The sequence below is a fragment of the Falco naumanni genome, chromosome 8 (assembly GCF_017639655.2).
Source record: "Falco naumanni isolate bFalNau1 chromosome 8, bFalNau1.pat, whole genome shotgun sequence".
In the NCBI taxonomy this organism is placed as follows: Eukaryota; Metazoa; Chordata; class Aves; order Falconiformes; family Falconidae; genus Falco; species Falco naumanni.
Window position 1 is genome coordinate 16,921,259 of NC_054061.1, and position 16,363 is coordinate 16,937,621.

The 16,363-nt window shown below is 42.7% G+C and overlaps 1 protein-coding gene across 1 annotated transcript in view; it reads right to left on the reverse strand.

Moving 5' to 3' along the window:
• The window catches only part of SLIT3 (slit guidance ligand 3), a 530,317-nt gene that overhangs the window by 35,472 nt on the left and 478,482 nt on the right, over nucleotides 1-16,363 (reverse strand). Inside the window, exons 30-31 of the mRNA XM_040604595.1 lie at nucleotides 6,910-7,003; nucleotides 1,423-1,560 (exon numbers count right to left, since the gene is read on the reverse strand). Of these exons, the coding sequence (XP_040460529.1) occupies nucleotides 1,423-1,560; nucleotides 6,910-7,003 (232 nt within the window). The remainder of the gene's footprint in view (nucleotides 1-1,422; nucleotides 1,561-6,909; nucleotides 7,004-16,363) is intronic.

Sequence of the window (16,363 nt, forward strand, 5' to 3'; positions counted from 1 at the left end):
ATCTGAGCAAGGGAGCAGGCTGAGCTGTTCCAGGTTCTACTCTTGAAGTCCCTGGTGTGAGATTGGCCAGCTAGGGGTACTGCCTACATTGCCAGCAAGGCTGCTTGGTACACAGGAAGAGACCCAGAGCAGTTTCCCACCTACCCCTGCTGCTCTGCTCAAATGTGTCACAACTCTGATCACCTCTGCCAAACACTGTGACCCTGCCTTCCTGGAGAAAACCCTCACATTCATCACTACCTAATACTGGCACGCCTTAAAAATCAGAGGACCTGCAGCAGAAGTCTCCCAGTCACTACCATCTGATGACAAGCTCAAGTTAACCTTAGACCCCAGATATGGCTTTGCAATCCCATTTCTCACCTCTAACATTTAGATAACATTGAGCATTTACAATTCCACTGTGGGACAGCCACTTGTTATCCTTACTGGTCATGAATTTGCAAGATCCCTAAGGCCATCAGAGGGATTGAAGCAGAGAATGAAACGTGGAGAAAAGGGTACGACTTTGAAATTCAGCGATATTTGATAGCCTGTAAATAACACATCTGATTCTCTGAAACCACGGGCTGACATCTTGTTATGTATGAATGCCTATTCAGGGAAGGCTGTCTGCTTTGCAACAAAAATCTATGTTGAGAGGGAAAAAAACCCCCAAAACCAGCAAGGATGAAAGCAAGAAGAATGAAAACAGTTGCAGATACAAAGCAGAGAAAATGATTTCTAAGTGTTCATGCAATTTCTGCTTTGTCAAGACTGATCTTTTTAGGTATTCCTTCTTTGTCTCGTGTGTATTTCAAACACAGAAAAGGTTTAGCTGGAAGGAAGCCAGTGTCCAGCCTCAGGCAATGATTAGTGAATCCATTTGGAACAGCACACTTATCTTTGACAGACAGAGAGATTTCCAGGAGTCAGATATATTGGCAGCTGTCAGAATGAGAGACTGGACATGTACAGCCCGAATCATACTGAGACCATCCACCAACAGGCACAGAGATATTGGCACAAAGTCTTCAAACTCATGTTTTCTTGCAGCCAGGTCTGAGGGTTCATATATGCATTTCCATTATCCTTTGCCCACGCTTGTGCACGCAGAGCTTATCTCCATATAATTGATTGGGTGTATTACCTAGTGTTTTACCAGGAATGGCTGAGGCAGACATACTGGCAAATGAATGCAGCACTGCACAAAAGGCAAACTGCTGTTTTCAAAGCAAGAACTGTCAACCCCCTGTATTCAGTTCATTTGCTAAGACCTACTTCAGGTACAAGATTTGAAGCACTGAGCCATCTGTTCAGGCAGGAATGACAGATCGATACCATATCCAGAGGCTGATTAACTCTGCGGATGAAAGCAGTTAAAGAAGTGCCCCAGCACTACGTACAGAAGACGGTCTGGGGGAGGAGCTGACTCTCACGTACCTGAACCCCTGAGGACAGATGCAGGTGTAGCCATTGACTGCATCTACGCACACAGCTCCATGGCGACACTTATGGCCCACACAGTCATCGTCATCTATTTCACAGTGTTTTCCACTGTAACCTGGCAAGCACTCACATCTGAAATACAAGAAGATCGCTGTTAATAGCTTGTTTCAACATTCACAACAATAGCACACACAGGCAGCCTTGCACCGATCTGTTTTGAGATGGAAAGGTGTTAGCAATTATTCCTGGAAACATCAAGCACAGTTCCTGCCATCAGAAAAACTCAAGTCGCTCCTGTCTGTCTGCAGCTGAGGTTCTGCAATGTGCTTAAATTCACGCAAACCAACACCGTACTACTGCTTTTCCTCAGCCAAGTCTGTGGAGAAGAGTCATCATATAGTGGTCTACCAATTATGCTAAAGATGACGACATCGTCCCTAACCTTACAGACTCAAAGGGCAACATTCTGCAAGAGCAGTTGCTCTGATGCCTCAGACGATGATTCTGCCAGTGTCTGAACACTGCTGAGTGTCTGAGGTTGGCCCTGCGCAGCTACACAGAGCACAGCAAGGTTCCACCTTCCAAATGGAAGCAATCTGCAAGCAATCTATAAAACTCAGCAAATCTAAAGAAAAAGACCATCAGTTTTGAGACCACCACCTGTTTGCCATTCATTTGCAAGGCACAGCAAACCTTGCTGCGGCTACGGAAAGCTGCCTTTGAAGCCCATCCTTTCCTACGGTGACAAAGGCGAAGTGTGTACCTGCTGCTATGGGGTATTCGCAGGAGCAACACAATAGGATGCATCCGAACCTGCAGACATTGGCTTTTTATTGTGTTTTATACAATTCTCAAGTTTGTTGTACGAAGGCTGCATCAGCATTTCTATTATAAGCCTTGCAGAAGTTTATAACCTGACAATAGAAAATACATCCCGAAGTCTCTGACTTGGAACAGATCTTCTGGGATTGCTCAACAGCCCTCTTTTTGAATCTATAGTGTAGACGATGTTTAGTCATGAACATGCTTTAGTCCATAAAACACGTTTTACTCCTCCCAGCTGGATGTTAGTGCACATCTGGAAAACAAAAGGCATATCACTTCAACCAAAACAAGGGAAGAGCTACAGTTAACTTCAGCAATAAAAAAAGAGGTTTGTGCTCTTGCTAGAGACTCTAGTTTGGACCCAGCATGCTTGCTACTGAGGGCTGAAAGAGGAGAGACATTACAAAGCTGAGGCAGGCAGCATCAGGAGAGAAACTACTGCTCCACCACCTGGCTGCTGCTACCTCCTCCCTGCCAGCAGCCTGGTGGGGTAAGTGCAGGAGGAGGCTCCTTGTGGAAAACGTCTTCAGAGGAACTGGACACATAGAAGCCGATGAGAAGAGGTATTTCCACTTTCCAGGCAGCATTCACTGTGCTGAATTTGGTTCCGAGTGACAGTGTATTTCAGCTCCTGGCCACTCCCCAGCGAGTTGGGTGAAAGTTGCCCGAGTGCAGCAGCAGGTCCTGAGTGTGCTAACGAGCAGTGAATGGTGCCACAGCACCAGGGCTGCAGCAACCACCTAGCTCAAGCAATGAGAAGAATCTGACCTTCAATCTCTTTTTCAAAACATGGCTTGTGACTGGCTAAAAAAGGAGGAAATGGGGCAAAGTCTATTAACCTGCAGGGCGCAGGATGGATAACATTATGTAGATGCATAGAATTTCTCTCTCCATCCTCCCTACAGGAGAGGCCCCCATCATGACCCTCTGCAGCCACAGGATGGTTGATGTTCCAGCTCTGCATGCCTGAATTGCTTTTTTACACCTTGGTGGCTCAGGGAATACCGTGATTAACATAACGGAGATTGCAAAACAGAGCAAAAAGCCAAAAGTGCTCCTTCCCCAAACCATAAGAAGCGGGCAACATTTTCTGGCAACATTTTAGTCACACCTGCAAGCAAATAATGTCAATCAAAAGACTTTGTGGAGGGAATTGGCAGCATTTAATCCTGTTGCTTTTTATTGATCCCTGCAGTCCTAATATAAAGTGATGTAATAATGAACGATGTGCAGTTCCTTATTCAGGGCTGCCATGCATCAATTTTATGATGTGCATTGGCTATCTCAGTAATGACAGAACCACCACTTTTCTCTGCAGGGCTGCATTAAATCAGCATTTTAAGCTGTCAGGTAATAATTCCAAGGTTTAGAATAATAAAGTATATTTTATACCATGCTCCAACATCAATACAGTGAATGGAAAAACATGCTCCTTTCCTGAAATTATTTTTTTTAGAACTCATTTCATTGTGTTACATGGTATTTTTTTTGTTGTTTTTTGTTTTGTTTTGTTTTCTGGCATACAGAAAACTACTCTTCTTCTATAGTAACAGCACAATAAAGATGTGGAGGCTGGAAGTGAGGAAAGCCACCTGCAATTTTAGCTTAGAAAGCAAAGAGTTCTGTGCAGCCAAACACACACTGAAATAGTCCAGTTTGCTTCCAAGCTTGGCTTTTCCTTTAGAAACATGGAATTCCTTTTGCGTCAGTCATCTCTGAGCTCTTCGTGTGTCACATGTAGGCTGAAGCTACCTAAAAACACATGCGTGGAGTATAGCAGGTGAGAAACCAGCCACGTGAGTGCCTCATCCAGCCTCCTCCTAGAAACCCAAGGTGTCCCCAACCAGGGAATGATGGCATGTTAGCTCCACCCCATCCCCCCATACTGCCATCAAGTGACTGAGTATCAGTAAAAATATGGTGCAGTAAAGAAGGTGGCAAAGAAACTTTCCTATTCAAATTGTGGTAAAGAGTAATTTATGTGATTAGAGCAGTTATCCCTTTTCCCAGTGACCATCTGACATCAGTACAGTTGAAATCTTGTTTTCTGCTACAGCCTTGTAGTGATGGCAACATTCCTGGTATCAGAGAGAGCCTAAAAACATGTCTACTAATATTTAAAATGCTGCCTTATCCAAGGGGATTTGCATCTGCATGCACTCAATGTCTATTGTATTAAAGCTGTGAATCATGGCTTCTACTGCAGGGCCAGAAGGGAGTCCTCCCCGTATCAATAAATAACTTGGCTTCCTACTTTTTTTCCTGTCCTTGTCATCTCTTCCTCCCTCTGCAGAGTTTCAGACTGACTATTGCTGACGGCAGAACAGACTGACTGGTGTCCATGCTGACATGATGTTCTTCACTGGTGTGTCCTATGCACATACCCAGGGCACAAACCCAACAAGCGGATGGTCAGTTCAGGAACAAGCCTGAATCCTGCCGTTACCACTCCCCGCCTCTGCAAGCGGAGCGGAGGGCTAGTGCGAAAGCCTGACTCATTCTGCGCGTGGCGTCAGGCTGCACAATTACCTGCTAAATGCATGGTGCATCACAGGTCAGGAGATCACACTGCTCCAGGGATCAGCAACAGCAGAGGACCAGAAGCTGCTGTTTTTACTGAGACCCATCAGCAACCACACATGACTGCAAAAGTTGCCCAGGGCTCCTAGCCCATTTCTGAATGGCTTGGTGCAACTGAAGTATGAAAGAAAAAGCAAGATTTCGACGAAACTACGTACAGGGCTGGGCAGGCTCCTTCACCTATGAAGTCTGGCCTGCTAGAAAGCAAAATGGGACAGAAGTAGTAAAGAAATTCTAGATTTTTGTGTAGCACTCTGTGAATACTGAGAAGAATAATGCAACAAACAGTAGCAGAAAATACTTACAAGTAGTTATTTAGGCTCCCCCTCAAGGGTTAATGGCCCCGCTGTGAAGAACACTTTTCTAGCAAGCAAGCATCTTATTTACTCAAATTATGTGGGTAGCAGGTATGAAAATGCTTCCAGCAAGGGTAAAACCATTCAGGACCACAGCTGTCTCCATTCCTTCATACATCTAGCAACATACGGTAATTTGAGTTACAAGCCTTTGCCTCATAACATGGTGTAGCTACTGGATTAGCCGAATGATGGATTAACTAGGAATGAAAGCTGGAAAGAACATCAGGGACTATTTATGTACTGGTACACACCTCCTTATCCAGTCCCTGTGCATCGTTTCAGTAACTGTCTGAATCATGTAGAAGTTTCCTCTTCCTCTATAGTTGGAAACATTTCTGTCTGGAGGTTTTTCACCCAAAAGGCAGGCTTGAGCTGTACAGACTGACTGTCTAACACAGATTCTGCTCTCCTTAAGATATCTAGCAGCTCTAAAATTTTGGGTCACTTCCTTTTAACTATCCTGAAATGTTCTGTATATTATTTTGCACTATCCTTACACGCCATTGCTTCGCAGGACACAACCTGACCCCACCTGCAAGTTACCAAGAAGACCAAAGAGTGCTGCCATCTCTCCCCTGTGACATGCTGGGTGTGCTGGGTGAGGGTGTCCCTTGCCAAAACCACAGCCCTCCCTCCCAGGAGGGAATCGGTGAGCATCCAGGATTGCACTGGGGCTGTGAAAACAGCCTTAGGGGAAAGTGCAGAACACAGCTCACCCTGCACTGAACTCTCTTGAATTTGTCTTGCTTTCTTACTTCTTTGATTCAAAGATCTTTTCTCGACAGGCTTTTCATAGAGCTTGACTTTCCAATTGCCTGTCTCTATTTGCTAAATTGCTCTGAAATTCTCTCTTCAGACAAGTGATGAACAGTGCTACTGTGCACCTCTCAAAACACCCCAACCTCCAAATATCCAGATGTTTCACTGCCATTTAAAACACGAGGCTTTATTTTGCCCCCGCGAACAGTCAGCGTCATTCCCAGGATGCAAACGCAAACACAGACTTCACAAAACCTAACAGAAGCCAAGCAAGACATGCCTCTGTGGCCAGCAGAAGACTGCAGCTCCCGTGTGAGAGCCATCCAGTTCAGCTGGCTGCTGCTGCTGCCCAGGCGAGGAAGCATGGGGAGAGCGGTCCCACTGCGGCCAAGGCTGGCCTCTGCCAGTGCACCCCAAGGCTGCCAGCCATCCCAGAAGACAACAGCTACAGTGGGAGTACAACAAAAAACTCCTGTCCTGCAGCTTTATGCGCAGGCCACAGATTTATCCTTCCCACTCAGCAGTATAGAATGGATTTTAAACACTGAGCCAGCATGGGCTGAGGAGAGCCGAGTTACATCTGCTAATGTCCCCGTTATGCTGCCTGAATTGATGGATGTCCTAAGGAATGCGTAAGGAACCTGTCCTTAGTTTCCGATGCAGGATCACATACTTTGCAGTAACTGCTCCAGAAGTACTCCTTTTGCCATGCTCTATCCCAGAATAATTTCTTTGCTCTGGGTGTACATGCACTATTTTCTAGTAAACCACAGAAAGCTAGAAAAGTATGTATGGTTGTATTAAAATCAAACTGTGACATGGTCTGAAGTAATTTACTCTTGCACTATTTGTGTTAATTTCGATGACTTTTACCCCAAACTCACTGCCAGTTCAACCCTAGTCAAGGCAATGGATGGATCTGGCCTGTGTGTGGAGACCAACATACACACATGCTTACCTGGTTCCTTTGTCAAGGGGAAGACATTTGGACTCATGTTGGCATGGATTCAGATCAGGAACACAGTAGTTAATCACCTCATCGCACAGTTCACCTGAGGCAAAAGAAAAGCAATGAAGCTATAACACTTCTTGGACAATCCTGATGCAACTTCAACCACGATGTTCAGGGATGGCAAATCTCCCTAAATGGAGAGCGCTCAGTAGTTCAGAAGGAAGCGACAAAATTGCTTGTGAGGCCACATGAGACTTCATTAAATTGGGCTCCTTTGCCCTATAGTGACTGTACTGTTTCTATTACATGAATTTGAAAGGCTGGTATAAAAAGTACTGACATATAGACTCCACTTGGAGACAGGCTAAGGATCAAATGGGCAGTTCCTGACCCAGAACCTCTTCTATCAAAGCAAGAAAGTGACACAAAATCAAAGTGGCTCATTAGACCGTAACATTTTCACACTGAAAGATATTTTAGCCATAGTTAATACTCTGCCAAAGCAGCTGATTGGACATCATTCTGGAAAAGAACAACAACCCACAAACCCTTCCCCCCAAAACCTCTGTGACTCTCAATAATAGGAACCAGCTTTAGGACTGCATGCAATTATAAAACATTCACCATTTATAAGAAACGTACTAGCTCTATTGTGCTCACAGGAGATGATGTCTTTTCAGAAAATAATCCATCACACGTAAGCTCAGCTCAGCTGTTCCTAGGTATGGTGCGTTACGTGCCACGCACCTCCCTGGATTTGTATAAATTTTAATAATTAATAGTTTGAGAATGTTCAAACCCAGATAGTTTATTTAAATACCACCCTTCTCTGAGTCCTAAATTATTAGGTCACACTTCAGTACCCCAGGATTTGAGATGCAGCCAAAGACCACAGAAATCTTTGCCTTCCCAAGAAACCAGAAGAAACCTACCCCACACCTCCCAAAGCCTTGCAGGAAAAGCAAAGGTCAGCTGCTCTCAACATGGAAACCCCCAAAAGCTACAGTCATAAAGTCCCCTATGCAGCTTTATCAGAAGACTGCATCTACAGGGTTTCAAGGTTATGCATATTTTGTGTGCCTGTACGTGATATATACCATCACATGAGTACCAAGCCAGTGGATAGTGTGAGAAAAGAGATAATGTGGGAGGCATGGGTGGGCTGGCACTGTTTTAGCAGTATTTTTATGAAGCTGCAGCTCCACCTGTCTTGGAAGAAACTCCATTTTCAAACATCCTTACATTTCTGACTCTAGTGGCTACAGAGAAACACTTGAAAACAGAAACCAAGCAAATTACAAAGATCAAAATTCAGTTGGAAAATGCAAATCAGAACTCTCCGTCTTTTACCAGCTTGTGATCTGGCAGGGATGACAGAGCACAATTTTGAGGATGACCCTGGTGGTGACAGGTATGGTTTAAGTTGTTAACACCCCCAGCTCACTCCTTCAGGTTATTTCTCCCACATCTCCAGCCTCCTGGCAGTACAAGCTAAACACCTCTTTATTTGACTCTTTACATTAGAATAGAAGCATAATATGTGATTGCAAAAATCACTCAATTTTTTTGTTTGTTTCAAACACAGAATATCTAACATATCTGCTTTGAGAGCTGTCAAGCACACGTGAGAAAGTGAAGCAAGAATAAAAGCCCTAGACGCACGAGAGAGGGTACTACCAGCATAAACCGCGTATTCGCGTGCCATACACATCCTCATGGCTTTTAGGGGCTGGGTTTGGCAATACCGGACAAGTCTGGCATGGCCATCAGCAGTGGACACTTTATTGTTCGTAGTGTCAGTTATAAGACAACCAATTCCATCTAGAGCCAAGGAATCCCAGGAAGCCACCACTATTAAATACTACAAAGTCTTTATATAGCCCTGCACAAATCTTGGGCAAATGCAAGGAGTGTATCCAGCTCAGGAAGGGGGGCATGCCAAGGAAATTGAATGCCGCAAATCCATGGGAACCAGGGAAACAGATCATTCACTGGACTTGAGGTTTGCCATTGTACTTTGTTAGTTCTCAAAAGCAACTAGAGACGCTCAAGTCTTACAAATATGAACACAGTTGTCATTGGGGACGGCTATTAACGCATTTTTGAGGTGGCAGAACTGGAGAAAGGTCTGCTTACTAAGCAATCCGCAAATCCACAGCCCACCAACCCTCCCAAATACTAACAAAGCAAAGTGATTCCCTCGGCCTTTGGGCAGACATGAACGTGAGCAGGTCAGAATTTGCCATGATGCCTGGACAACTGCCAGTTCATCATCTTGGTATTCCTCATGTCCCTTGTGTGCTACAAATCTTATGTGAGAATAAGCATGGAAAAAAGTAACTGGCTGGTGACATTAAAAGAACTCAATGATCTAAAGCCAGAAATATTTTTGGAAGACCATTTCATAACTGAATACAGTGTAGATAGATGCCTTCAACTACTCTTTCACTAAAAATGGTCAATACATACTTTTGAAGTTTCTATTTCTTTTTTCTTGTTTGTTTTGTTTTGAAGAAAAGGAAACAGGCTTAAAAAAATAAGAACATTTTCATTAACTCTCAAAGGAAACCATCATTCTTCTCCACAGTCTTGACAAGTGCTTAGACATCCAGTAAAAATCTCCCCAAATGTCAAATATTATGACTCACTGTGTCACTCTGAAGGCACCACTATCAAAAGGTAGGAGAATTCTAGGCTAAGTACCAAACATAGCATCCAAAAAAATTTATCATTTTTTCATGCAAAACTTGGAACATTTAAGGATCCTTCCTGTTATTTTTCCCATCTATCACTCATTAGGGAGCTCATTTGGGAATGCCTTGGAACTAGAGCAGCCTCATCTCAGGAAGAAAATTCTTCTTGATACATTATTTCAGGCCCCACCAATGTTCAGTAGACATTGCAGAAAGCATGCCAGGGAAATAAAACACTTTCTGAAAAGCAAAACCCAAGGCACCAGCTACACAAAGACTTTCTCATATTTTATTCACTCAGAAAGTATCTGGGCCAAAAAATCTGCCCTCAGACCTGAGTGTGCAATATTCATTGGACGCTTTAATGTCATTATCAGAGGAAAAATCTGATCCTCTTTTCTTAGAGTGACACAGGGCTACTTCTCTGTGCAGCAATTAAAGGTCCAGTCCAAATTTCTCATTGAATAGCTATGTGAACCTAAAACCAAACTGGACATTAATGTTAGGCCAACTTTTAGCAGCACTGATCTCTTTGTGGAAGGTATTTGATCATGCTAAAACAACAGAAAACTTCAGGGTAGTGCTTTCCCAATTGTAGAAAACAATCCAACCTCCCCATTTTCCTCTCTCCTATATATTCTCAAATCAGAGCTCCAATGTGGGTACACAGGGGTTTCTGAAGTGCTTATATAAAAGACAGGAAAATAACAACTATATTTCCTTTCCCGTCATTTTTTTTTTTAATCCCAAATGATATTTTTGCTTTCATCAAGGCACATGTATTCTCTTTCATCAAAGATGAAGAGAACAGATTGACATGCAATGAAGAACAGGTTAAGACTGTGTCAGATTTACAAGAGAAAAACCGCTTGTGCCAACAGATCCTACTTTTCATAGTAGCCAGAGTTATTAGGTCTACAACGTCCAGTGAGCGGTCTGTAGAACTGAGGTATGATATGGAGAGGGTACCTTCATAAAGGTAGGCACATCCTCAGCTGTGTGGGCACTGCATTTCAAACTTCTTAAGGCTGGTGGTAATGTGCTAGTAATTAGTGCTGTTTAGGAGAGGGAAGCATTAGACAGATGAAGGAAGTGGTCTGATCTGCTGCAAAAAATGCAACTTTCAGATTAGAATCAAGTTATACTGACAGGTGGAACAGTAACAGGTGGATCTCCCATTGCTGCTGTCCCATGCGTTAAAAAATAACTCCAAGCCTAAAAAAATTTACATAATTTAAAAAAATTCTCCAAACGCTAGAAAAGCTATCCTGCCCCTTTGAAATGGCTTCCCTTGTTCCCTTCACCAGCACTGAAAGCACAACTTTTTTTTTTTTTTTTTTTGTCTCATGCAACATTTTCCTGGTCTTATTTTTTCAGCAAAATCATTAATTTCATGGGGTTTTCCACATTCACTTTTCACAGGGCTCACTGCTTATGAAGAGCTGCCAAGAAACATGCTCAGGCTTTTCTGTAGCCTTCCACACATCTCAGAATGAAGCCAAAACAATAATAGAGCAATAAAGATGACTTTTACACACCGTTTAATAACCATCTTCCTTTTTTTCCGTTCTATGCTGTCATGAGAGCTATTTATTTCATGCCACATTAGACTTTTAAAACCAGGACCCAAGTTACACTATTTCTCCTGAATCAGTAAAGGAGATTGGATGCAGTAACAGTATTTAACCTATTTATCTGTAAGGAAAACAGCAGTTCTGAAAAGACAGTCTAGATCACCAATTTACAACCAGTAAGTTTGATGATCTTTCTTTTGTTTGTACATCCGTTGGGTGACACTTTGTTCTCTCATTCAGAGTACTCATGAAATAATTGATAATGAAACAGAGAAAATAATATCATCCTTAATGCGAGAGAACTTCCATGGGTCCAGGAGGGCTAAAAGCAAAAATGCTGTCAGGAATTTCACAATATTACTTGAGAAAAGGAAAGTGCTTACAATGAAGAAAGGATGAAGGAAGCCTGGCCTTTACCCACAGAGAAAACTTTTACAGGCTGTGCAGGGAGAAGATATATATATTTGAGTAGTTAAACAGTATGTTGCAATTTTCTGAACGTTGCCAGGTAAGTCAGAATAGAACTCTTCTCTTTATTCCTAATAAAAAAAAATACTGTACTGTTTTTCTCATAAAAGATTACTCTGTATCAAATAACTTGTATCAGAAGAAAAGTTTTTTTGTATTTTGTTTTCCTCTTCTCTCCTTTCAGTTATTAAAAAGAAGTCAGTGCCAGTTGGAAATTTCAGGAGAACACTGAACCTAAAAATGGTTGGGTGGAACAGACATAGCATGTTCCTCCAAGAAAATAATTCAGTTAGGAATGTTGTTGATGTTTGATGAAAAAGATTTGAGGCTCATCTTAGAAAATTAAAAAAATGATTTTTTTACTTCTAAACTGTTTCAACTTGCAATGAAGAAAAGAGAAATGTGAAAATCCTTCAGAAGCAAATGCACTCAGCTGCCATGTTAGATACCAAACCTTAATAAATTACCTGGAATACACAATAGCAACTCTTTCTGCATTATTAATGAACTTTGCTGTTGTTTGACAAACACTGCCCACAATACTTACTAGGCAAAAACCTAAAAGTTACTTTATGCTTTTTATTCTGTGTTAATGCTTAAACCCCTCACATTTAAATCTTCATCTATTAGGTTTTGGCCTATTAAGTGGGAACCTGAAGCTACACTCCACACTAAGATTCCCAAAGTGGCTTGTTTTTCAGAATGAAGGAGCAATTATCTCTAATCTTGAGATTAAACAAAGGGGTAATGGATTAAACAACATCTGGGTAGAGTAGTAACGATCCTTTCACTATTTCTGAATCTTGAAGGAGGAGTAAGTTTCAGATCTGTGCACTGCCAAAGTACAAAAAATAGTATTCAACATCACAAACACCACACCACCACAGTGTGTAAAACGCGAGCTAAACCAGCTTCCAGTGCTCACCTGCATATAGCATCATCCCTCAGAACCACTGTGTCTGGAATAGATCCTAATTTTGCTGGACCCCCTACGTTTTTGAGCCATATTACTTCATATGGATGTTTTCCAGTTATGTGATTTGTCTGGAAACTATTAGGGATCGATTTATTTATTTACACAATCTAGTGCATCCAGTCACATCTGAGATGCTATACATTTTCTGAGACGTCCTTTCAGGGCTGGCAGTAGGACACTGGACACACTGTAGACTCACGTGTCTGAATCTGAACTCTCATGGTCTGAACGGAGAGATGGGGAATGGGGGTTGTGGTCCATTCATAACACTTTATCTCTGCCACTCCTTCCTCCTCATGCTGGTCCCCTGCTCCAGTGTGGGCTCCCTCCCATGGGATACAGTCCTTCATGAACTTCTCCAATGTGGGTCCTTCCCATGGGCTGCCATTCTTCAAGAACTGCTCCAGTGTGGGTCCTTTCCATGGGATACAGTTCTTCAGGAACAGACTGAAGGGACACTGTTCCTGCCAGAAAAGCTGCTCCTACACGGGCACCTCCTCTCCATGGGCTGCAGCTCCTGCCAGAAGCCTGCTCCTTGCTTGGGCTTTCCATGGGCTGCAGCTTCTTGTAGGGCATATCTACCTGCTCTGGCATGAGGTGCTCTGCAGGCTGCAGTATGGCTGTTGGCTCTGACATCGTCCTTCATGGGCTGCAAGGGGAACAACCTGCTTCAGTGTGGTCTTCCCCATGGGCTGCGTGGACATTTCTTCTCCAGCACCTCAAGAACCTCTTCCCTCTTCTTCTTCACTGACCTTGGTGTTTGCATAGTTGCTTCTCTCATGTTTTGCCATCAGTGCTGCTGACAGGCTCAACTTCAGGCAGCAGCAGGGCTGACAGGAGCAGCTCCTCACCTCTTCTCACAGAAGCCCCCCCTACAGCTGCCCTCCTCCCCTTCTACCAAAACCTGCACGCATGAACCCGTGCAGTCCTTGAACCAATAGAGGGCTCCAAAGAATACTTTATATGCAGAAAGATTTACTTATTTCCTCCTGACAGTTGTGCCGTGGCCATCACTGTGCTGTTGGAGTGCTGAATACACCAATTGCCCATTGGTGGACTCAGCTCCTCCCAGCCTGATTAACTGTGCAGTACACACCACCTGCCCATAAGCAGGTGAGTAACGGGCTTGTGGTTAATGTCTCATCCCCTGAGGCTTTTCTTCACAGATTGCATTTAATGATCCATTTGAGGATGATATTCACTCCACTCATCCTTTAAGACAATAGTAGCTGATCCATTTTCTTAGAGATACACTGTGGTCCTGGTGAACAAAGAGAAATTCTCCAGTCGATCTGGTTCCCCAAACATGACACATTACATTTTGCAAATGGAAATATGACCAAAGGAAATCCTGGAGCTGAGAGCTCCAACATAACAGGACACCCATACTGAGACCAAAGACAGGCTGCAGCACTGCCAGTTACTGTGCTATTTCCTTCTTCAGTCCCAGTACAATGAGATAAGAGAGTCCAATCTGATAGCAATGACATGTGGTTCTCTCTAAATAAAACAGGGCTGGAAATGGGCTTAGGCTCCTAAACAAAGCTAAAACTTCCAGCTCTTCCAGCACTTCTCAGTCATAGTTAGGCAAGTGGGAAATGTGGGTGCCTTTTTATTTTTTGCACTGAAAGCCAACATACTTCACATTTGTCGAGTAACTAAAACTGAGAAACTTCCATGTAAGGCAGAACTCCTTCAAATAAAAGGAAGAAAATATCCAAACTTTGACCACATTTTTCTCTGCTTGTCTTGAGGAAGTTATGGCTAAAGTTCCGGAATTTTAGAAGAGGCAGATAGCTAAGCTTTCAGTGTTTATTAGGCAGCTAATAGCCTTGTGGAACCACAAGGCTGAACCACACTACCTAGAACCTTCCTGTTCCTATATCAAACATGTAATTAAAAAATCACAAGGGGGAAAAAACAACCTACAGTGCAATGATCAACTGCAGCGTCATTCAGCTGTCACTGGTGCCCACCTCAGGGACTGCTGCAAAGCAGCCTCACAATGGTTAGCGATGGGAAACGGGTGGGAGAGCTCCAGCAGAAGAGTGTCAGCCACAAGTCACCACACAACTTCTTTCTTCCAGAGTCGTTTGGCTTGACTAAGTGCTTGGCTTTTGCCATGCAACATTACCACAATCAGATATGCCAGAAAAAGAGACCATAATCACTAACAGTGAATAGTGTTCTGTCTAAAAGTAGCAAAACTGCAAAAAATCTCAGATACCATCTACCACAGGACACCACAAGGTCCCCTTAGGTAAAATAGAGCTTAGCCTTCTCTTCCAAACACATAAAACCAGAAATAGTTTCAAGCTTTTTTTTTGATTGAGAGAGATATTTTTTCCCCCTTGTGATACAAAATGCTTGCAGCTTTTTCCCAGGGAAACAAACTATTTTAAACACTTGCTCTCCTCTCTCCCTGCCATGGGATGCAATGTATTTTAGAAAAGACCTATTTTCAGTAGTAGAAGCCACTAATTTTTTATTGTTTCAGAACAAAGAGGTCTGGCTATTTGCTGAGGCTTTTTAGGATCCTTAGCAAAACCTGAAATATTTACCAGTTTTGTTGTGTGTAAGCACTACATAGCCCTGCTTCTGCCTAAAATCAAACAGATGGGAGGAAGGAAAAATTACAGCAAACAAAACAAAATACACCAGCAAGTAAAGCATAAACCCCTTTAAAGTGTGTAGTATATGTTTGGTACAGCCTGTTTGGTCCTTTAGCTATGTTCGGACACCTCTTCAAGTGAAAGCACAGAGGACAGCGGGACGGAGGGAAGGATCTCTTTTTGGAGGTAAGGAATCCTGTATTTGAATCTAGAACTATAAGCAAAGCAGTGATGGCTCTCGAGAACACCTATGACAGTAGTGAACAGAAAAAACAAACGAAAGGGAGAAATGGTATGAATTTTGTCCTACATTTCTAAGCCACAAAGCTAGGGAGACAGTGGAATGTTTATATTGATAGCTGGAGATAGAACATGTTAAGCCAACAAGAAAAAAACTAGAACAAATACAAAAAAGGAAATGAATTGGGGTGACTGACCTAACTCATAGCTTTGTCTTTCGAGGTTCTTATGTATGTTTCTTTTTTAAGAGAAGGAAAACCTTCAAAGCAGTAAGAAGCAGCTGTAATCTATGAAGGGGTCCCACCAGTCTGTAAACCAGCCCACAGACTGCTCAGGCTTTACAGCTGTCTGGACTTTGGGTACACAATTTTCCTGGAGGAAATACATGTTTATAATTTAGCTTCAGGATTAAAATAACCAGTCAGGGAGAGGAAAAAATAAGACAACAGCTGACAATAAAAGCCATCAGGACTCTGCTACACAGCGTAAGTATTGGTTTGGTTATGTAAATACAACCAACAAACATTGAAAATACTGACTTTTAAGAATGCTGAAGAAACCTGGTGGTGCAGGTAAGGGCTTGAATCTTTTTTACAGCAATCAGCCATCTGCCTATCCCCCCTTCCCAGTTTCACCTTCTTTAACTTATGCTTCAAAGAATCCATTTGTATTTCCACAACTTTTTAAAGTTATTACATGGAAAGGAACTAGGAAGGATGTTACTGTGACTGTGGGTCATTTTTTGGTGTGTTGTTTTTGTGGTTTTTTTAAAATGAGAGTGAAATGGAGCTGGAGTGTGGGAAATTCGTTGCCTCAGCAGTCACTTAACAAATCGGCCATTTTTTATCTACTTTGAGTAGGGGAAAAAACTGTCAAAGAATTTTAAAGGAAAACACT